Source organism: Lolium rigidum, chromosome 5 (assembly GCF_022539505.1).
Source record: "Lolium rigidum isolate FL_2022 chromosome 5, APGP_CSIRO_Lrig_0.1, whole genome shotgun sequence".
NCBI lineage: Eukaryota > Viridiplantae > Streptophyta > Magnoliopsida > Poales > Poaceae > Lolium > Lolium rigidum.
Genome location: NC_061512.1, coordinates 163,946,530 through 163,971,099, shown reverse-complemented (window position 1 = coordinate 163,971,099; position 24,570 = coordinate 163,946,530). Strand labels below are relative to the sequence as shown.

At 45.4% G+C, this 24,570-nt stretch overlaps 1 protein-coding gene across 1 annotated transcript; it reads right to left on the bottom strand.

The window, feature by feature from the left end:
* Positions 1 to 15,890: 15,890 nt before the first annotated feature.
* On the bottom strand, positions 15,891 to 17,354 carry LOC124658449 (probable indole-3-pyruvate monooxygenase YUCCA10). Its single transcript, XM_047196780.1, has 4 exons — positions 16,743 to 17,354; positions 16,384 to 16,617; positions 16,169 to 16,291; positions 15,891 to 16,070 (listed from the first exon to the last, which is right to left on the bottom strand). Exons 1-4 carry the CDS (start codon positions 17,352 to 17,354, stop codon positions 15,891 to 15,893), a joined length of 1,149 nt encoding a protein of 382 aa, XP_047052736.1.
* Between the last annotated feature and the right edge of the window lie 7,216 nt (positions 17,355 to 24,570).

Sequence of the window (24,570 nt, the reverse complement as noted above, 5' to 3'; positions counted from 1 at the left end):
CTCCATGAATCACTGTTTAAAGTGTTTTAATATTAGTTCATCTCTTAATATCATTGCTTTGGACCATAATTTACACCATTTACTTTGGACAAATAAAATTATGTTGAGTTGTTTGGGAAGCATTTTCACATTGTTCATATATATAGATGGCTTAAGAATGTTTGAACTTTTTTAAACAACAAATTAAAAAAATGCATTGATTGCTACCTTGTGTAGTTGTCATGTGTTTAATGACGAAAAAAGTATATTGTGTATTTCTAGCGGTCTCATGTATTCCTATGAAACTGAATATATATTAGGCCTTACTCGGTTGAGTATATTTTCCGTGACATCAGAAGCACTTACACCAGAACATGAACGTGCCATGGACGTCCACAATTGCTAGATTTTATGAATATCATACTAATTGCAATAGTTTTTTTTTTTACAATGTTTGCACTAAAGCTGAGTTGTGAACATGACTTTACTTTAGCTTCTTGATAGTGTTTCCATTCCAACCTGAGTAATTATTGTCCTGAAAACATGTTCACTTTTTATATCTTGTCCATGTTGATCAGTTATACATATGCACACATATAGGTTACGATACAATATATTTTAAATTTAAATGAAAATTTCAAGGATTTATTGTATTTAAAAATAAAGACGTGCGATTGCACGTGCAAGCTTACTAGTGTAGACTAAGGCCCGTAGAAGGCATGCATTTTCTTAGCCTCTTATCATCTAGAGAAAATAAAAGATATAAGTTGTCTAGTGTATCTATTATTATCATATCTAAGAACTAATTAGTTTTAATAAAAAAATATTTTTCTAAGAAAAGACATATTTTTTAAAAAAATGGGAGCATTGCCCCAGCCTCTGCATCCAAAGGATGCACACAACTTTTATTTATTAGATTGTTCTCAAGACCTTACAAGAGGAATACAAAGATCAATTCGAAGCCACCTTTCTAGCGACAACTTGCTAAACCTATAACAAATGATGAAGGGGTGTTAAGAATAGAGCCACTATCCTAACCTCACACCAACGCACATCATCTAAAAACCGAGTGTTTTCCCAACCCGCCCATTGGCGATTGAGAAGCACAATCAGTCTAGTAGACTCTCGCCATTACATACACTAAAGAATCTCTACCGCCGTCTTCCGCGAGCCCATCTCCAAAAGAGATCAACGCATTGACCTTTTCCAGACCTGTCATCGACGTCTCCACGACGCCAACCGACACCACCATCCTGCGCGCGTCCATCACACTGCGTCTGTCTCCGAGACCCCGCTACACCATGCCGCCGAGACTCTACGACGCCGGCACAGAAGAAACACACCACTCCACCTCAGCACCAGCACCATCCGTTGTCTGCTCCAAAAACAATGCCCCCAACAGGTAAAACGACGCTGCGCGCCGCCATCGTCCGATCTGGGACACCCAGCTCTAGGGTTTCCCCCGGAGCAGCCCAGGCGAAAAGAAGCGTAGACTGCATGCCTTCAACAAGGTAGCGACGAACAGGCGCCTCCATCATCCGCCATGATAGAAGCCAGGACCGGCTTTCACCGGTAGCCACGCCTTGCGTCGGGGACTAGATGACAGATCATGAGACCCGCCAAAATAGCCACACACTAGCCGATCCCCTCCGGCGAAAGAGGAGACCACCACCGCCATGGATTCCTCATGCCTCAGGCCGACCACCTCCAACAAAGGGGAAGGACACTGTCGCTTCAGAACCCGTCCATCCTCAGTGATGCGGAGGAAGCCAAGGGGAACTTCGCGCCGATGGAGAAAGAGGGAGACGCCCGCCTGCCAAGGCCCAACGGACCCAGATCGGGGCGCAGCACCCACCCTCCGCCGCCAACCGCCGAAGATCCGCCCCGGCCACCGCTACCCGCCTCACCGCCGCGAGGAAGGAAGAGCCGGTCGCCGCCGCAGCCTTCGATCCGCGACCGAGGAAGACCGCCGCCGCCGCGCCACCTGGGCTTTGCCCGGCGGTGCCCTAGGCGGCGACGAGAGAGGAGATCAAGGGAGGAGGTCGAGGGAGAGAGGAGTGGTGGCCTCCCGGCGCGGTGCCGCCACCCGGGTGCGGGAGGAGGTTAGGGTGCGGGTGTAGAGTTTGGATAAAAAAATAGGTTTCTCTTATTTTATAAGAGATCATCCCTCTTAGCTAAGGAAAACAATATTTTTTCCTCTTTCTCTTTTCTCCAACTAAATTATAAATTTTAAGAGACGGCTGATGTCACCATGTTATACATGTGCTAAGGAATGTTAACGCGCTCGACTTAGGCCCAGATTACGGCCCAAGAAAGCACGCCTGTTCTGTAAGCCCCCTTGAGCGAAATTCCGTCATTACCGGGCTTATATTTTTCATCAGCCCACTCCACTTAAGCCTGCATTACGACGGTTTGCTCGGCAAACCCTATACACCGACTAGGTCGGCGCGTACCGCGCGCCGCACACCCCCGCGCGCGGTACGGGCCGGCCCAGTTAGGTGCGGGCTGCCTCCTTTTTCGTTTTTTCTTTTCTTTTTTGTTTCTTATTTTCTGTTTCTTTTTTTCCTGTTTTCTTTTTTCTGTTTTCTGTTTTCGTTTTTCTTTCATTTTTTCTGTTTCCTTTTTTTACTTTTATTTTTCAGATTCGAAAAATAGAAATGTTTTAAAAAATTAAATTAAAAAAATGTTCAAATATAAAAAACAGTTCAAAATCTGAAAACCGTTCAAATTTAAAAATCGTTCAAACATGAAAATTGTTCAAACATGAAAAATGTTCAAATTTAAAAACCGTTCAAATTTGAAAATTGTTCAAACATAAAAATGTTCAAATTTAAAAACCGTTCAAATTTAAAAATCGTTCAAACTTGAAAATTGTCCAAATTTAAAAACCGTTCAAATTAAAAAACCGTTCAAACGTGAAAAATGTTCAAATTTTGAAAAATATAATTTTTTAAAAATATTCAAAATATAAAATCGTTCAAATTTTAAAACTGTTGAATTTAAAAATGTTCATATTTTGAAAAAAATCTTGAAAAATAATTTCATAAAAAATGTTAGATTTTGAAAAAGAAAAATATTAATAACAGAAAAAAAAACAGAAGAAAGAGAAGAAGAAAAAAAAACGTACCTGAGTTAATGGGCCGCGGCCCAAACTACCCGACCTGGTCGCTGGGGGTGTGCGGCACCCCGCAAGCGCCGACCAGGTCGGGGTATAGCAGTTCCCGGTTTGATCTCCCCTCGTGAGTCGCTCGAGCCTATGGCGTACGTTCAGCCTGGCCCTCTGTTCTCATTTGCGCCATTCGAATGCCTTGTTTACGTGACTAGCACTGATCGGCACGGCGGCACGCTGTGCCATATGGTGGCTTACTGGTTGTTATGTAGAGTAGAAGAAATAAGCTACTTGTACTAATATTGCTTAGATCTCTGGTTACACACTTCATGGGGCAGATACACTTGGAGAGATGTATATCCCGTGGTTTACATGCCATTTTGTAAATGAAATAGAATTGGGAACCTGCTGGGCTAGGAAGCAGGAGCATACCGACAAACCTGACATCTATGTCATGTTCACAACAAAATAATTCAGCAAACAAACACCGTTTAGAGAGGTGGCTAATCGGAAAAAAAGATAGACATGAACGCATAAACTGTTCTTGCAATAGCGGAAAAGCATGTTTTCCCATCTTATCTGTATAAAGCATGTATGGCTGGTAAGATGCAGGCTCGGCGTGCTTTGTTATCACAGAAAATTTCACTATAAGGCACTGAACATAGAGGGAGATGAACTGGGCCGTCTAATACTGATTCAACCTGCTGACTTTCACCACTTCCTTTTCTCCCAAATCTATGTCATGCTCAGAGCAAAGATTTCCCTAATCCACCGAAACAATGACTGCTTGGCAGTCAATTTGTATATTCCAATACTTTAAAGTGATCGTAAAGAAAAATGCACAGTAGTCGATCCAGTATCAAGATAAAAATATGAATAAAAATCACACTTTCTAAAGACCGAGGCTAATCTTTTGATACAAGTGTCAGTTTTATGCCAAATAGCAACAACAACGATTACATAAAAATGAAAAGTTCCAGGAGCGTAAATATGATAATAATGTACTGAAGATCAAGTTAACATGTAGAAAATTTATTCTTCTGGTCTCATACAATGTTCTACTCTCTACAATGGTATCTCCAAAAGATGACAAAATGATATTTAGACGTTCATTGAAATCAGACTTTTCTAGATCTCCACCTACATATCCTTATGTATTGGAACATGGTAAACGATCCAAATTTATCAGCATGGCAAACAACAAATGTCTCTAAAATTTCTATGACATCTTACAGTTATAAATGTCATTGGGTACATCATAAAATATTAGTTATAAAAAAGAAAGCCAAGCTTGAACTCCAAAACCACCACTATCGGCAACACATCTTTGTGGTATATCAGATACTCCATGGCAAGAAGGAATAGAAACAAGGAAAGGCAACTTACCAGATAGAGAAAGCCTAAAAGTAATGGATCGTGTCCCTGCTGTCCATGCAAATAGGGTGCAATAATGGGATTGAACTGAGGATCATTAGATAACAGTGAGAACTCAAGGTAAAAATTCAGTGGCACCGAAAAACTGAACTGATTTTTGATCTCAATTAGTTTTGATCTCACTTCCATGTATTCTACACTGCAAAGCTAGCTTACAACACAAAAGATAAAACCACTCATTTACTTTGTTCAGATAAGGGAACTAAATATCATAGAAATTAGCAATCGAGAAACTAATCACACATCAGGAAAATATATGAAGAGTCCAAATTCCTAATGTAAAATACTCTCTGCTACATATTAGTAAAATTAAGAAAGGAAAAGTGACATAGGGGGAAACATTCTGAATTCTTGCAACACACAGTACTTGCAAAAAAAGAAAATTTAGTACCACTGTTGTTCTCGTGTTAAGGTACCATAGTTGCTGAAACATGTTGTTCTCATTCTTGAAAAATTAGTCTGAAGCAGCTCATTGATTGGTATGGATGCTAACTGTACACACTGAATACATATTATTCTGGCTGAACCTCTATTGCACACTAAGAAGAAACATCAAACCATGAAGGAAACTAAAAGTTTAGTTTTCATTAGATATTTTCAGAGATCTTTCGTTTGTGCTACTGTAGATTTGACAGCTAGCTCAACTAAAGCTTGATCAAAAGAACATGTAAAATCACAAGGATGCCACTCTAGTAGGTAATACAACCAGCTACCATGGTCAAATACAGTTCAACATAGCCCTTAACATATAGAAAATTCACGTTTAACATATGGTACACCCTACACTGAACCCAGCAGGCACTTTTCCATTCACAGTAACACAATAGGAGTAGGCGAACGTTTCTATAGGTCCAAACAATTGACCAACAATAACAGATGAACAAATTCCATTTATCAAAACTGGCGGTGTTGCACTGAACCTTTCACTTACCGGTCCAGGGCTAAATTAGAAAGCACCGCAAATTAGCAGAAATCTTAAGCACCTTGAGACAAACAAAATGTATTACAACTATACATGTAAATATATAAATCTTATTGGATACATGTTTAGTTACTTCTCTAGAGAAAAATGCTACTCTTAACATCTACAAAAGACCAGAGGCAACTGACTGAATCATCACCAGAGTCACAAAGAAAAATTAAGCGCTAAATTCGAGTTCCTTTGAATGGGATCAAAACGAAGTCACATTCAATAAAAAAATTATGGGAGTGCGATATGACATGGTTCCAGCCTGATCTCTAGTTCTCTATTTTTACGTGCGCTTGACGAAAGACCTGCAAGGTAGTACTTGCGGACTTGACGAACGTACAGCGAGTACAGATGCTAGAACGGGCCAAACAACAGCTGAAGGATAGTCTATACTAAGTGGATGTAAACCTAGCTTGGCCCAAACATTGAGGCGACTAAAAACAACCTGCAAGGGCTAGAGGTGGAGCACCTTACCGTAGCCCACGAGAGGAGCTATGGCGTGGCATCCATCGGTGGCGAGCGGAACAAGAGGAGCGGCAAACCGAACAAAGCGACCACGGCCCTGCCCACGACATGGCTTACCAAGCCTCGAACACGCACTGCTCAACCTGCAGGCATAGGTGAAGGGATGAAACTAATCAACATGATGAGCCTGATGAAGGGATGAAACTGATCAAGCTGCAGGTACAGAAATGTTGTCAGAAATTTGTATCAAGCTGACTTAATTATGTGAGGTTTTCATCCCTAAATGACATTTTTTGATAAAGACATGAAAATGAAAATGAGAGTTCATAACGAAGCTGAACAAAAAAATGCCAAACATTTGTCCAAACATTTAAATCATCTAGTAGAAAGCGCAGCAAAACGGTCATCAGTTAGTTTGGAGGATAATAAAGTACCAAAAAGTTTAGCTAAGCACAAACAATCATGCAACAACAATGTATGGGTGTTAAGAAAAATTGTGTGCAGTAAAACATGCACCAAATAAATCTTCAGTTTCAGTTTTTACAACTTTAGTTTTGCATGCAGTAGCTTATCTCAACAAAGCAAATGACTGAAACTCATTAAAAGGAGGCAAATCAGGCTGCTGCACACAAATTGACCAGAGAAGTCATTGCACTGTAGAACTAACTTGGCTTAGGATGAGAAAGTTAGAAACCTGCTAGAGGATTGACTCTAGCTGTCTTGTATTACCGAGCAGTCTGCAGATGTATTCTTTCCGAAGAAAAGTAAGGTAGAGGCAAAAGATCAGACATTGACAAACAAAATTCGCTTGAAAAGATCAAACCAGAACAAACTTATGAAGGGAAGTGGGAAACATAATCTTTTTTCGTGACAATATGCAAACGTAGCCCCTTACATATCCATGACCAAAGTTTCAGAGGCAAACCTGATTGCCTTCATATCTCATCTGAATCTCCTGTGTGGCTGCAAATTCTGCATCGCTAGAGTGACAGAGTAGATTCAACCTTACAGATATGAAGCACCTTTGTCAGTTCATGGACATATGTTATAGAATATGCATTGGCTTGATGGAAATCAGGCTAGATAGCTCGTCTGCTTTGCAACTTTGTTTACGGTATACCTTGAGTACGACCTCCATGGTATCTGAGATGAACCCCAATCACCCGCCTCCCCTGTCGCCCACGATGACAACATCAGCCTCTTGAAAATCACAATGCCGACGCGGTGGTAGAGGAGACGACAACCCGCCGTGCCGGCCGTGGGGCATACCGGCGCCGCCGGCCATCCGTAGGCGACGAAGCGGCGCCTCTGCATCAAAGACGGTGACGTGAGAGCGAGCCACCTATCACAAAGCTCGAATATGGCTCTGGCTTAAGCGCCCTGGAGATCTTGATACGGATTGCAAGTAGATGAAGGAAAATGAGGATTGAGCAAGGGGAGCTCGGGAAAGCCGGTAGAAGTAGAGACCGGACAGGGAATACGCAGAGAACGTGGATCCATGCCCCCCGGGCTGATTCCCTCTCGGCTGCAGTAGCACGACGATGCGGCCGAAGCTGCAGGGGGTTGGGGGAGGCCGCGGTCGCCTCCTGCTCCGTGGCCTCTTGCCGGCGAGGGTCCGACGTCCCATCTCCATACCTCCCACTCGAGCTCCCGTAACGGGCAGATCGGCGTGGCACCGCGATGCCATGACCGGCCTAGGGAACTCGGCGAGATGCCCCTCCTCCCATGTGTTGCGCCCACGGAGGTTCACAGCGACGATGCCGGAGCACACACCCGTGTGGAAGCCAGCGGAGGTCGTTCACGGGAGGAGAGGCTGGGGCGGCGACGAAGAAGAGGATAATCCATAGAGAAGTGTAGAAATCGAGGGACAAGTTACCTGGACGGGGCAGCACCGCTTTGACCATGTTTGTACTGGCTACGGTCACACAATCAACACACCAAAATAACGCTCTTGCAGAGGAAAGAAAATTCCAAACTCCTACAAAAATTGCTAGAGAGCACCGAAACGTACATAAAAAGGAGTCAGCGAAAATCAAACCACAAAAACACATACGTGTCAAACCAGTGTTAATCCGAAAAAAAAATCTAAAATTAGGAGAAAAAAGATGTTTGTTAAGGTTTAATATAGTAGTTATATTGTTGTTGACCTGCGCAAGCGTGGAGGCGAGGCTTTGGTAAGCCCCACACTACACACACCGCCACAGCCCATCCATGGCCTCTACACTTCACTTGCCAGGTTCCACGCTCTCTCTTCCTGCTCAATTGTACATACATCTTATGGTCATCATATTGCTTACCTGTGAAAGGGTTATCGGTAACAAGCTTGCAAGTTTTGGTACATCAGTTTGTTGTTACAACTAGCTTCATGTTGATGTATTTTTTTTTGGAATGTAATGATACATACAGTAGCAGCATAAGATCATACTCGATCTGCCACTACATATAGAAAGTAGTGTGCTGCTAAGTTCCAAGCATACCAACTAAGGGATATCATGTTCATAAGAGCATCTTCAGCCGTCTCCCCGACGAGTCCCCCAGGACGCCTTTTTGTCATTCGGATGGACGAAAACAGCCCAGTCACGTCCCCGGTTTCTCGTTTTCGTCCGGATTAGCCATTTCATCCATCCGGGGAGCCCAGGCCATCCCCACCTCCGGAGCGTTCGGGGACTCCGAACGAAACGAAAGCGCGGGAAACGCCGAGAAAACTTCCCGCGCAGCTGGTGGCCCCAACTTGTCGGCGAGAGAGACCGATCGTCGTCCTCATCGCATCGTCTTTCGCGCTCTGTAAAAGCCTATCGCCGGTCAGTCTTCGCCGGACACGTAGCTTCCACGCGGCGATTTAATGCCGTCGCCTCGGTTTCACGCGCGTCGACCTCTATTTATCGCCGAACTACCGCGTCAGGCCGCATTCACCACGCTCCCTGTTCTCAAACCTTCCCCAATCTTCCCCAACCTCGAGCGAGCAAGCGGCGATCACACAATGGAGAACGACGGCGCGACCAACAATGGCTTCGGCCGCCGCTCTCTCCACCAATGGGAAGGGCGGCTCCTCCACATGGCGGGCTACCCGGTGCCGTCGGACTTCCACGCGCCGGGAGGATGGCGACTCAGCGCGGGTGGCGTCCCGATCCCGGGCGACTCAGCACATTTGAAATCGTAATCAACTTTCATCCATCCAGGGCTCGCCGCTGGGAAAATGGGTCTTCCCAGGCCAAACTTTCGTCCAATCCGGCGCTAAATAGCGCCGGATTTCGGCCCGGGGAGCCCCAACGACTGGATATGCTCTAACCTACTTACTCGCAAATATTCCAACATGCTCAATTGCTCATGTGCTTAGTTATTCCATCTATGTTGCTGCTACTGCCATAACTGAATAAAGTTTTTGGAGTCATCTAGCTAGTATCTGGTTACAATACATCATAACCATTTTTAGACAGTAGGCTCGAGACGAGCCCAGCTTTGAAGTAATGAAACCATCAACCGGCCAAGAAATACACATAGCTATCAATACAACACAACACCACAAGGGCCGAATGATACAGAAGAACGCTTCGAACAGCTTACAACACTACGCTAAACACAAGCACTACAACTTGCAAAAGCGAGAACTGTAACTCATCAGCACCAAGGGCACCAACCAGCAGGGCATGGAAGGAGGTCTTGAACGATGAGAATCCGGGATTGGGAGCACCAACAGCACCTTCCTGCTCTCATGCCGAAGAGGGCTCCTAAACTCTTGCCTTGGCTCGGGGGCGGCAAACCATCAGACATGAGAGAAGCTCACCCAAGAGATGGAAAGGTGTTGGACTCGAGATCCAAAGTTGTCTTAGAGCATCACCACCGTGAGCACACCAAACCGGCCACACTGTCGCCGCCCTTGATCAATCCAGAGCAACAAGATATCCACCGAGCATAACTGCATAGCAAGGGTAGTGGCCAACAAGGCCCAAAGCTCCCACCTTCAGCTCTCCCACCCGAACCCAAAATCTCCCCAAGCGGCGCCTCCAAGGGAGGTCACGATCGACGCTACCCAGTCGAAGGGATTTTGGGCTTTCATCCAGGAGATGGGTCAGGATGGATTGAGGGGGTCCCAGCGACGCCTCCAAGGAGGAATATCGGCGCCCGAGGGTGTCGACGCCTATGGCCCAAACCAGCCAGCCTAGGGTTTCCCCTGGTCCCGAACAACTCACCAAGCACCCCCAAACCCAGATTCAGCGGTAGTACCACCTTGAGCAGGAGCTGGCAGAGGCGAGAGAGTCAAGGTGAAGAGCAATTACCTTAGATCTTTGGCGGGGAAAGAGTTCCACACTGCAATCGACACCCCCACCACCTCACCTCCCGCAAGGTCGAGGTTGAAAGCCATAGCCACCCGCCACAACGCCATCGCCAAGCCAGGGCGGGTTGATGCCCAAATCTTAGGTCCTCTGTCGCGAGATAGGGGGACGGGAGCCTCGCTGCCACCTTCACCGGTGCCTGCGGGGGCACTCCCGCGCGCCGTCTTCCTCGTGTGGCGGCGGGGAAGGGAGAGGGGTGCTACGGTTGGGGGTCCTCCGGTGTCACCTGAGCGGGGGCAATACGGGAGGAAGTGAAGCATAACCCTTCTTACCAGATCTTTAGTAATTGGAAAATAGATATGGTTTTTTAGGCTATATTGGGCAATGATGCAGCTACAAGCACGGTGGGGCAATGCAATGTTGGTAACAAGATGCCATCTAGAGCTTGAGCTGGAGGAGGATTGTGAGGTTCTATTTTCGGTACTTAAGAGTTCTTCATATCTCTGGATATTACCTCCATTCATGCAGCAAAGGGCTGTAGCAGGCAAAAAACTGTATCTTTCTAGTGACACATATGGCTGTTAAGAATGAAGAAATACTAAGTTTGTATGCAGTTAATCTTATGGGGAGGGTGTGCCGGAGAGTGTGAGACTGATGGGGAGGGTGTGCCGGAGAGTGTAAGACTGATGGGAAGGGTGTTGCGAGTGATGGCAGCTATGAATCTTGACTTTATCAATGATGATGATGTGTGCTCCAGCCCTAACCCCCATAGACAAGGTACTTATTGAGTTGTGACACTAAATTACTTGGCATATTTTGACATACAAATATTCACTTTTAACATTATTTTAAGCTAGCTAATTCTTCTAATGAAACTTGATGATGTTCGTGAAATTCTAGAGTTGTCATTCTCAAGGACCTTCATAAATAGTTCTTAACTTATGCTTAATATATTAGAACATTGTGTTCTACTTTTTCTTGCTTCTCAAGAATTTTGTAGCATAACAACACTATTATATTAGAGATGGGATAATTTAGGTTCACTGTGTGATCACTTGGTTGCTTTTGGTTTTTTTTTCTTTCTAGAGCTGCATTAACGTGCATTTATTGTGTTCTAGCAAGTGGCACTTCAGGTAGATTATTGTTCTTTTATGTGATTGTAAGCATTTTTTTTGTACAATCTCTGTTCAGTCACACAATGTAATTCGCAAGGACTATCCGATTCTTCCCACATCCAAATCGGTCAAATGTCTTCATCTTCAATCCTCTGAATACTTTCACGTTCGCTTGTTCCACCTGCCCGTTGCTACCGGGGTGCGCCACAAACGTGTAGCAGATCTTAGTCCCCAAGCTGCTGCCTAATAGAGCCCATCCATACTGATCTATATATTCTATAATTAAGTAACAGTATAATGGAACCACTCCAGCCTCTCCACAGCGATTTGGAGCTCTCAGTCGTCGGATTGCCATCACGAACGTACCAGATCTGTCTATCCTCCCGCACCAGCATTTGGGCCTTGTTGGTCGCGTTTGCTTGCGATCACCACCAGCCCAACATATTTGGGCCGCTAGATGGTACCTAATGCTGATTCATTTGCATCAACAGTAAAATTTACTAGTAGTTAGTTCAGGATATAACTCCAGCCTCTCCACAGCGATTTGGAGCTCTCAGTCGTCGGATTGCCATCACGAACGTACCAGATCTGTCTATCCTCCCGCACCAGCATTTGGGCCTTGTTGGTCGCGTTTGCTTGCGATCACCACCAGCCCAACATATTTGGGCCGCTAGGTGGTACCTAATGCTGATTCATTTGCATCAACAGTAAAATTTACTAATAGTTAGTTCAGGATATAATTTAGAGTTCACGTTTAAAATAGACTTACGGAGATACACTTTTGATCCGAGGTGCATATGCTTCCGCTACTCGAAAAAACATTTTAAAATGTTTAAAAAAATTGAGCAAAAATTTCGCACATACATGTTGACATTTCAGGTGTGCACGCTAATTTTCGTGGAAAACCGACATTTTTTTGTGTCCTGTGTGAAAAAGATAAACAAATGTCTCAATAAGAGTTGTATTTTAGCACCGAACTTTCGAAAAATCATTTTGGATCTTGGGCACCAGTGCTCTCGCCGTATTTAAAAATTCTAAAATTAGATTTATGTGTTTAAAAAATTTATGTAGCAAAATTCTCAAAGGAGCTGATGATGTATCCCACTAACGTACAAAATCTCAAATACAAATATTTTGTTTTCCGAGCTACACAAAAGTGACAAAATATGATTTTTTCTGAAGATCTGAATCACTATACTCAGATCTACAAATTTTTTATTTTTGTGTAGCCCAAAATACAAATTATTTCCAGCTAAAAATTTACACATTTGTGGAATACAATACTGGCTACATCATAATTTATTTTCAGATTTTTCTAAAACATAGAAATGTGATTTTTAATTACTTTTTAAAATAGAGATCACTAGTGTCCATGTGCACCAAATCTCTGACCCCAAACTTTATCTTATTTACACAGAACACAAACAATATCATTTTTTTTGGTGAAACGAGCATTCATTTTTTTACCGATTTTTTTTGACATATTAGAATGCGTTTAAAACACATTAAAAAAATAGGAGCATCTACTCCTAGATGCAACAATCCCAAGTGCCTTCTTTACATCTGTCGACTGAACAGCTACATCAAGCTAGCACTAGCGGCCACTTCCCCTCCTCTTGTCTCCCTCTCCGCCCACACCACACAAACCACCAAATCGAGCGGCCATCGGCAACCTCCGCCTCCCCGTGCTCCATTTGTTTTCCAGATCGGATACGGCGCAGAGTAGATAGAATCAGGGAGTCTTCCTTCCGGCGACGGTGGCGCATTAGAGGAAGAAGAGGAAACCCCTCGCGACTTCTCCTTCCGAGTGGCGCGGGATAGAACGGCGCAACCAGCTTTGCGATTTCCCTACTCTTCCGCAGGTATGCAAATTTGTCTCGCACGGGGGAGGGATATGGTGATTCTCGTTTTTCCCCCTTGCGCCGTTGCGCGTTAGTCACTGGGTTAGTCATCAAATGTCGACTTGGTGAGCCTACTGTGTTGAACTTCCTCTAATACACTACTGGTCCCGGGACTTCTGCATATACAAATTGGATTAAATAGAATGCGGTAGAGAACTCAGTTCAATAAAAATTAGGAAGCTCTTGTGCATAGCGAGAGTACTACTAGAAGGCCCTGGTTGATAGTAGTATACATGAGCTGAGGATATCTTGTGCCAGGCTGGTTAGCGACATACTAGAAGACTATGTTGATGTGTAGTCATAGTATGTGTGTGTTTCGATGGTTGATTTTTGTATCAATCCTCGGTGATGTGTGAGTTGTAAACAATACTTTTCCGAACCTTATTTTAATAAATGGCCGTGTGCATCGTCATGATGCAGAAGCCGGGGTATACCCCCATTTCGAAAAAAAACTACTAGAAGGCCCTGGTTGATAGTATACAGGAACTGAGGAGCAGATCTCACTCCCTACTCCCTCCGTTCGGATATAATCGACGCGGTGTCAAGTCTAGGTAGTGGAGAATGTATGCATGGCCGCGCGTCGATTAAACAAGAACGGAGGTAGTATCTGCTTAGCGCATATGTGCCTTGACATGAAGGTGTTCCAAAGATATCAACAACCACACTTTCTTTTGAGGGGAATCAACAACAAACACACTTGGCCTTGTTAAACTACATATAGAAACTAATTTTTGTGACGTCAAATTTCAGTTCTCTTAGAACTAGCTTTGCATTGGTGGACATGGCATATTGACGAAATGACGAGTTGTATTCATCTTCAGGAACTAGTATTTTTGCACAACATTTATTTACGATATACCCAACATTATTTTCTGTAGAAGCTTCTAACATTAGATTTTACAGTTCCCATAATCAACGGCCCTTCTGCTTTCATAGAGTATATAACTCTCATCAGTAGTGTCATTCTAAGACTGATAAATAGCAGTACAGTGCCCGAAGTGGATTCTAGTGAATAATTCGGTTGATTTGAGGCTGATGTGATTACCTCCTCTCCTTGTTTATTGTTGGTGATAGACATGGCACTGAAACTTTTTATACAGAAACCACTGCCGATCACAGGGCTTTTGCATATATAAAATTCAGTTAAATATAATACAGTTGACAACCTTAAGTTCAACACAACTTATGCGAGTATAGAACTAGAAAGCCCTGGTTGATAATGTACAAGAGCAGTGTTTACTCCTAGCACATATGAGCCTTGACATGAAGATGTCCCGGAGGTATATATAGTCTAGTACACTTGCCTGTCAAACTACATATAAAAGCTAATTTAGCCACAAATAGAGCCTATCACAGATTTAATGTCATTAGCTATATTCTTAGCATCCGCAGCAATACCAGCCAATCCTCTCCTCGCTAACCCAGCACAGTAAAGCCTATTTTCACTTTTCCAGTGATTTGGATATTCTTTGGTCGGCAGTCAATTGTCATTCAACTCCACCTATGTGCGCTTCATTTTTTCCAGATTGGACATGGCGCAGAGTAGTGGCACAAGGAAGAAAAAGAAGAGGGAAGACCAGGGAGTTTTCTTTCCGGCGGCGGTGGTGCAGTAGAGAAAGAGGAGGAAACCCCTCACGACTTCTCGTCCTGAGCGGCGTGGGATGGAACGGCCTGACCAGCTATGCAATTTTCCCACTCTTCCACAGGTTTGCAAATTTTGTCTCGCACGGGGAGTGATTTGCTGATTCTCTACTTTTTTTTCCTCATGTGTTGGTGACTAGGTTGGTCATCAAATGTGTATTTGGTGACCCAGATAGCTACTGGGTTGAAATTGCTCTAATACAATACTAGTCACAGGACTTCTGCTGTTCTTCATATAAAAATTGAATCAAATAGAATATAGTAGAGAACTGTAAGTTCAATAAAAAATAGGAAGCACTTGAACAGAGCGAGAGTACTCCTACAAGGCCCTTGTTGATAGTATATAGGAACAGATCTTACTCCCTAGCTGCTTAGCACTTATGAGCCTTGACATTAAGGTGTCCCAAAGATATCAACAACCACACTTTGTTTGGGGGGGGGGGGGGGGGGGGAATCAACAACAAACACACCTGACCTTCTTTAACAACATATAGAAACTGATTTTTGTGACGTCAAATTTCAGTTCTCCTAGAACTAGCTTTACATTTGTGGGCATGGCATCTTGCCGAGTTGTAGTTATCTTCAAGAATTATTTTTTATACTACCTCCGTCCATAAATAGATGCCAAAAATTTATCTACTTTGAATGTATCTAGCCACGTTTAGTGTATAGATACATCCGAATTTGGACAAATCTTTGGCATCTATTTATGGACGGAGGGAGTACAACAGTTATTTATTCTAGGATATACCTAATATTTTGTTGTGTAGAAGATTCTAACATTGGATTTTACAGTTCCCACAATAAACGACCCTTCTGCTTTCATACAGTATATAACTCTCAGCACATAGTGTCATTCTAAGACTGATGAATGGCAGTATAGTACTCAAATTAGATACTAGCGAGAGCAGAGCTTACTCCTAGAACATATGAGCCTTGGCATCAAGATGTTTCAGAGGTAGTCTAATGCAGTTTCCTGTTAAACTACCTATAAAAGCTAATTTAGCCACACATAGAACCTAGCACCGATTTAATGTCATCAGCGATACTCTTAGCATCCGCAGCAATACCAGCCAATCCTCTCCTCGCCAACCCAGCACAGTAGAGCCTATTTTCACCTTTCCAGTGATTCGGATATTCTTTGGTTGGCAGTCCATTTTCATTTAACATGCTCTCACCATTCTGCGCTCAAAAATAACGTATTGCCCGGTTAGGAGATTTAACAATTGTTGCACCAAAATGAATATGACTTAGGCAAATTCAAGAATCAGTCTTAGTACCTTGAGCCACATATTTGCTGTGCTTTTGTATCCAGTTGCGAACACAATTGCGTCAAATGGGATTTCATCCCCAGATTGAAATTTTACTAGGTTGCCCATGATCTTACTAATGCTTCCTTGAACCTGCAAGAGGTAAAGTAAATATTAATAAACTGGCATAGTAAATCAACATATGGTACATATAAGGTTTATATCATGTCCCAGGATATACTTACTTGGATGATGCCTCTTTTTATTAGCCCAACAGTGCCAACATCAATCACAGCGGATCGGCCGGTTTTTGACTTGAGGTTCATTGGACCCAATTTTGGCATTCTGATGCCATGCCTTGTTAGGTCTCCAAATATGAAATTTGTCGCTATAACAAGGAGGTTATCCACTAGATTCAGGGAAAGATGTTGGGCTAATGTCATCCCCAACCGGATTAGTTCCTTTGTCATTACATGAATCTGCAGCCACAAAATGCTGTCACACATCTGATACAGTGCTAGAAATAAAAAATATCATTCTAGTAGTATAATAATACGAAGAAATTGTATCTCTATTACGAAATAAAATTATATACTGCACATACCGGGCTTCGTATAACAATCGAAGTATTGGCACCATGGGTCGCAAGGTCGTAAGCGATTTCCATCCCGGAGTTGCCAGATCCAATGACCAACACGCTCTTACCGGAGAAGCTCTTGCCTGACTTGTATCTTGACGAGTGGATGGCCTCACCCGGAAAACTGTGAAGTCCTGGAAAATCAGGAATATTCTCTGCACTATTCTCACCACTTGCCACAACAAGGAACTTTGCAACAAAATTCATTGTTGTGCCCTCCGCCATGTCACGAGCCACGATGGACCAACACTTCTTATCGTTCTCATATTTCGATGACTCCACGCTAGTGAGATACTTCGGTTGAATATCAAAGCGCTCCATATAGTCATCCAAGTACTTGACAAACAGGGCTTTTGGAATGTATGTTGGTGCATCTGCTGGGTATGACATGTGTGGTAACTCACAGAACTCCTTTGCAAGATGCAGCTTCAAGCGGTCGTATGCTCGGTTGCGCCAAAGTGACGCGCTGCAGTCCTCACGCTCGACAATGACGTAGGGAATGGAGAACTGGGTAAGGCATGCTGCTGTCGCGAGGCCTGCTGGACCAGCACCAACAATCAGCACGACAACGTTCTCCATTGCGAAGGCAAAATTTGACGAAGTTGTGGGATAGAGGTGCGGTGGTAGGCTAGGAGACTTAGAGTAAGAAGAGGTAATTGTTTGCTTGTTGGCTGAATGGATATTTGGAAGAGATAGTTGCATATGAGGCATATATATATAATTGTAAAATTCGCCTACCTGCTCTATTTTGTGACTGGGTGCAGAAAAAGGTAACTATCTATTGGTGCATATTACCTGGTCTATCTAGTTCCTCTAGATATGTAATGTTATAAATGGCATTGTTACTGTGAAGATAACCTGGTACGGAATAGGTAGGAAAGGCAATCTAGATATATTCTTTTGGAAACTTACACCATATTTTCGTATAGTTGATTAATGTTTCCTTCCTTTTGTATCGTCATCATTGAAAATATACTCATGGGAAAAAGATTTGTTCTGAGTATCTGTGTATATTATCCAAATATATCTTCCCTCTACTGTACTTGATAGGATAAGGACGAGTCAATGTGACTAAACATTTTGACCCAAATTTTTTTTTTATCAAATTATTTTATTACCTTCTAGTGCCACTGCCAGGATATAGCATGGAGATTAAAATGGATGATGAGTGTCTTCTCGCTTGACAACATACTGCATCATATCACAACATCTCTACGTCACTATTGTCATGCCCGTGGAACTGAACTATTATATTGTACCACGCTACAAACTGCACACAGTATCCCGTGCGAATAAACTTTTACCACGCTACAATCTGCACAATGCGTGCGCATGGACTCACTGACCATGAAGTAAAGAAGTGTACTCAAATGACATGCTTGTGCGCTAGTCGTGAATACTAGATGCCGATAGGAGTCGTCGGAGTCGTCATCCAACGGAAAAGTTTAGATGATTAAGATCGTTTCCTAGGACACGTACAGCCAGGACGGGGCTTGCCAAGCATCAATCAACAAATTAGGGCATCTCCAAGGGGCATGCATTTATTTGTCCGCGAGCGTCCGTTTGCGTCGCCCCGTGGTTGTGAAAATGACATTTTTTCTCCGCGCATCCGTTTGCGTCTGGAGGTGGCTCTACCGGGGCGACACATTTTTCCTTTCTACTTGTTTTTTTCCTTTTCTCCATATAAACATAGTTCCAAACATTACATATTGAAACATGGTTTTACACAAACTAATACATAATTGGGAACATGGTTTACACAAACTAATACATAGTTTGAACCATGGTTGACACAAATAAAAACATTGTAAAAAACGAAAATCAGTTGTGTTAATTTCCGTATGTTCGCTGCTAAGGAAGAACACTCGAGGGTACATCCAGTCACCCAAACTGGAAAATCCAGCTGGCGACGGTGCCGTGTTGGTTCTTTCGAGGAAGAACAACCAGAAACCTTCACTACTGGCTTCAACTGGCCCGTAGCCATATTCGCTGCAAAGAAAGAACACTCTAAGTTCTAACTATCGGTGTCCGAGTCGGATTCGCCGGTGTGGTAGTGTCTGCGGCACGCTGTGTCGTCGAACACCTTAACGATCATCTCGTCGTCCCCCTCGTACAGGAAGGTGAGCTGGCAGCCGGGCTCGAGCGCGAGGTCGCGGGCGAACTTGTCCCACCCCGTGTGCAGGTACATCTTGCCCTGCCCGTCGAACAAGACCTCGACAGTCCACCGGTAGAAGTTGCAGCTGGCCTCCCGTAGCTGCAAGTGCGCCGGCTCGACGCCATCGACGAACTCGGCGAACTTGTCCGGGAGCCGCTTGATGCCAAGTGGGTCGTCGTCGATGCGGAGGAGGAACTCGAAGCAGCGGTCCTCCTGCGAAGACGAGGAGGGCGCAGGCGGCGGCGATCGTGGGGCCGTAGCTGCTCCACCATGGCGGCCCCTGCCCCGGCCCCGGGGGCGCCCATGCCCGCGGCCTCGACCGCCTCGCAGGCTACCAGGACCCGCCATGGACTTCCTCACGGGCCTGGTTGCGTCACAGGAAGAGCTAGGCGGCGCTACGGTGGAGCTTATGACGGCTAGGGTTTGTTTGGAGGAGTGGATGAGGAAGAAAAACGTGCGCCCTCTTTATATAGGCTGGAGGCAGGCGACGGCTGCGGGACGCGTGGCATCACCATTACTGCGTTGGCGGATGTGGGCGGCGGCCGCTCGGCAGTCGAGGCATCGCCATTAACGTGGCACAGACTGCCGAAGCGACGCCTCAGCGCCAGTCGCTGGCGCGCCTGAGAAGACGCATAGATGCAGGGTCGCTGCCAGGCGGGCCCGACAAAACGTCCGCCAGACGCGAGCGGACGCTTTGCGCGTCCGCGTAGCGTCCGCAGAGACGCATCCAAGGCACATATTTGGGCCAGGTTTGCGTCGCCGAGGACGGCCCGGTCACTTTGCGTCTCCCCGCTGGAGGTGGTACCAGACGCATTTTTCAATCCGGCGGACGCAAACGGTCGCTCAACGTCTGTTTTTGTCGCCCCGTTGGAGATGCCCTTAGTGTGTCAATGGCACCGGCCGATCGGACATTCGAAGAGGAGATTGGCGTGCGGGGTGAGGTCCATGTGCGCCGCCGTGATGGTGCCCTCGGCAAGGCCGGTGACGATAGACACAACCTTGACGGACTACCGTAGTGTCGTTGGTGGCATTGTCCGGGCAGTACACCGGCCCACTCGCCCGACGTGTGAGGTCTGGACACATAGGGCATGTTTGGTAGCCTGCATCAATTTCCTGCACCACTGTCGCAGTGGGAAGAAGGCCTATGCACGTCTCAGACGGGCCATGGGCAAGAAAAGCCACGTTGTTTGATGGCTTGCGCAGAGTTTTTTTGACCCCGTGGAGATTTGGACTCTGCTCGTTTGGTAGGTCGGTTTTCAGGCCTCGTAGCAGCCTAGAATGGTGCCCATGTTGTTTGGTTGCAACCCAAAATCCTCTTCTGGTTACCTCTTTCCTTCAGTGGTGAAGTTACCAGAGATCAACAGCAGAAGCAAGAAGACAATAATGCAAGAACAAGTAAACTTAGCACTGATCATAGACGACACAAGTTCACAACACGCCATTGTTCACACACGATCATAGTTCAGGACACAGCATACACGATCATAGTTCAGCACACTTGACACGAACAACAACTAGACACGACATGATAGCAGCGACACACAACCAGGTAAGCTTCAAACATGATTTTCGAAGACGACACACCTGGTGGCATCAACATGGTACGAGCACCTGCTCATCACCTCAGTGCAGGTGTGGTCGAAGATGACCACACTGTACTTGAAGGAGGATACCTTCTTGAAGGTGAGGAACTGGCCTACCTTGAGCTGATGGGCGATGGCGAAGGCCGCCCACCCCTGGTCGATGAATGTGTCATTGCCTTCTCTCCTCGTAGGCATCCTCCAGTTGCATCCACTGTTGGTGGTGACGATGATGTTGGAAGGGATTTCTTCGAATCACTTGACGAAAGCTTGAGGGATCAGGAGCCGGCCGAAGGTGGGCTTGAAGATGATGAGTTAGGCCCTACGTTGTCATTGAAGTGGCCGACGTTAGATGGCCTTCCACGAAGCTTCTTCGCCGGTCCCTCGTCGGGAACCTCAGCAGGTGACCCAAGCACGATCTTCTCAGTCTGCCACAAGAACACATGCCATTAGAGGTGTGCCTGCTCACAAGTAGTTTAGATGAAAACGAGCATTGATAGCATTAGTAAGGCCTCATTCATTGCCTCACACGGCAGCTCAAGGGACTGCCCTCAAACTAAGTCTAGTGTGCAAGTAATGTCACACACACGACTAAGTTTGAGGGGCAGCACCTTACCTTCCGTTCTGTCTTTGTTGAATCATTGGCCAATGCAGAACTGAAGAAGCACACAAGACCTCATACATTGCCTCACACGGCAGGCATAGGGAGTGGCCACAAACTAAATGTAGTATGCAACGACTGTGGCACACATGACTAAGTTTGAGGCCACCACCTAGCCTTCTATTGTGCCTTTGTTGGCAGCACCTTTCCTTGCCATTGTTCAATCGTTGGCCAATGTAGTAGACAAACCAAAAGGAGGCCTCATATATAGGATCACACGGCAGTCAAAGGAACTGTCCGAAAATTAAGCCTAGTGTGCAAGTAATATGTCGCACACGACTAAGTTTAAGGGCAGGATCCTACCTTCCGTTGTGCCATTGTTCAATCATTGGCCAATGCAGAACTAAAGAAGCAGAAACATGCAAACCAAGGTAGCAGAGGCCTCATACTATGAGGACATATGGATGAGATGTTTGATCAGAACCAATGGCATGGTCATGTTCAGTCATGCCATAGGTTCTGATTAATCATCTCCATACTATGATCCCCAGTTATAATCATCGGTCCAGTTCAGTCAGAAACAACACAAGTAGCAGTTTAAATGAGTATATTACGAGTGGTACTTAGGATACATTACAAATTCTACTTATGGTACATTACAAATTCTCCCTAGATCAACCTTTCGCGGGATCTCCTACTCGTCACAAATAGTCCTGATCCTGTTGAGCTTATCCTTGAATGAAAAGTTCACTTGGAGCAGATCGTACGTGTCATACTGTAGCTTTCTCTTCTCAGCCTCCAAATCCTTTTTTTCTGTCTCTCATTTTTTTTTAGCCCTCATCACTTGTACTTGTATGCCTACAAACGCGTGCTCGACCCTGTGTCCGCATTCAGTCCTCCCCGTTTCTGTTGCAAGTTCGAAGATGCACGGAGCTAGCTTGATCAGAACGTAGCCCCGATCAGACTCGGAATTCTGAGAGACGTAGTACAGCCCGGTGATGAACCTAGCAATGGGTGGATAACTGCACTGTACCTTAACCGTACCCGTACAAATATACGTTGCACGCAAACCTGAACTAAACCATTTGATAATTCTGTCAGCCCAACTAAAACGAAACTATTCTATATTTCCATCCAAACTAAACTGTACCTAGAGCAAACTGTGGGTCAAAACCGTTTGGTGCAATTGGTTGAGAACCGTTAGCTAAAATCAGTTGAATCCTTGTAAAACAACGTAGTTTGGGGGAACTCGCTCAACCCTCTAGAGATGGCGTATCTCATATATATATATATAGGGCTACAAAGTACATGTACATGTATAATACAAGTGAGGCTATACAAATTCTAACACTCTCACTCAATCTCAACTTACTCCTGATATATCAAGGAGGTTGAGATACAGACCTCAAACATGGGTAAAGGTAAAGGCTTGGTAAAGATGTCCGCAAGTTGATCCTTTGATGAGATGAACTTGATTTGTACTAGCTTCTGTGCAACACGTTCCCTCACAAAATGAAAATCAATCTCTATGTGCTTGGTCAGTGCATGGAACATCGGGTTTGACGACAGAAACTTGGCACCGATGTTGTCACACCAAAGGACCGGTGAATGAGGTTGAGAGATACCCAACTCCTGAAGGAGGGACTCAACCCATATGAGCTCAGCGGTTGCATTGGCAACGGCCTTATACTCAACTTCTGTACTGCTGCGAGAGACGGTGGCTTGCTTACGTGCACTTCAGGCGATCATATTAGGACCTAGGAACACAGCATAGCCTCCCGTAGAGCGCCTGTCGTCTGGACATCTAGCCCAGTCAGCATCAGAGAACGCAGAAAGAACACATGTTTAACTGGCCCGCAAGTGAAGACCAAAAGACGAAATGTGACTGACATAACGCAAAATGCGTTTAACAGCAGACCAGTGCACGTCAGTAGGAGCATGCAGATACTGGCACACCCTGTTGACGGCGAAGGACAAGTCTGGACGAGTGATCGTCAGATACTGCAAGCCACCAACAATAATGCGGAACTCCGTCGCATCCTCAGAGATAAGAGAACACCATTAGTAGCTGAGAACTTGTCAGTGGAGGACATCGGCGTGGGTGACATCTTGGACTTGAGCATACCAGCACGGCGCAAGAGATCAAGAGAGTACTTCTTCTGAGTGAGATTCAAGCCAATAGAATGATGAGCAACCTCAATACCCAAGAAGAAGTGTAGCTGACCCAAATCCTTGACAGCAAAATCAGCACCAAGAGCAGAAATAAGAGCAGCATCAGCCGCTGATGAAGAACTGACCAGGATAATGTCATCGACATAGACAAGTAAGTACATAGTCACACTCGGTCACTGAAACAGGAATAATGAAGTATTTGCCTTCGAAGGAACGAAGCCATGAGTACGAAGAGCAGAAGCCAAGCGAGCATGCCAGGCACGAGCCGCTTGCTTCATTCCATATAGAGCCTTAGTCAGACGACACTGGTGATGTGGCTGATCAGGACTGACAAATCCAGGGGGGCTGCCTCATATAGACCTCTTCATCAAGAAAACCATGAAGAAAAGCATTCTGGACATCAAGCTGACGAAGAGACCAGCCTCGTGAAACTGCCAAGGACAGAAGGAGCCGAATGGTCGTAGGCTTGACAATAGGACTAAACGTGTCCTCATAATCCAGGCCATGTCGCTGTTTGAATCCCTTAGCAACAAGACGCGCTTTGTAGCACTCAATAGAACCATCAGCATGCTTCTTCACCTTGAATACCCACTTCGAATCGATGATGTTGACACGTGGTGGAGGAGGAACAAGTGTCCAGGTCTCATTTTGTAACAGAGCCTGATACTCCCGCTCCATAGCAGCCCTCCAGTGTGGGATACTCATAGCAACTTGATAGCTGCGTGGTTCAGAGGTTGGATCATCCACATCATGTGCCATGCAGCTAGCCAACCAAGCAACGGTATCGTCTATGCGCTCCTTTGGCTAGGTGATGCCGCTGCTACTACGCATATGAGGACGCGAAGCAGCGGGCACTGTCGGAGGCGGCGCAACAGGCAATGAAGACGTTGTTGGTGCAGATGGCGGAATGCCAGGGCGACCGACCCAGGTGCAGTGGGTGGCTGAGAAGCATGCAGCCCAGGCATCACGGACGAGCTCGACCCAGGCGGTGGGGAGGCCGGACGAGCCGGCGGCGGCTCGGGCCGCATGGGCCGTGCGCTCGGAGCGGGTGCCGTGGACGGTCAAGGTGGAGGGGCGCCAGGGGACGTCGGCACCATGGCATGTGCGGATCCTGGGGCATGCACATGCATGGACGGAACGACGTGAGATGCCGGCGCATCAGTGCTGTCCGGGAGCAGCTCAAGAGGAGCTTCGCGACAAATTCCTGCACCATGATTAGGCAACAAAACAGGCGAATATGCAACATCTCCAAATTGGCTAGGCAGAATGGGAGATGAATGCACAATT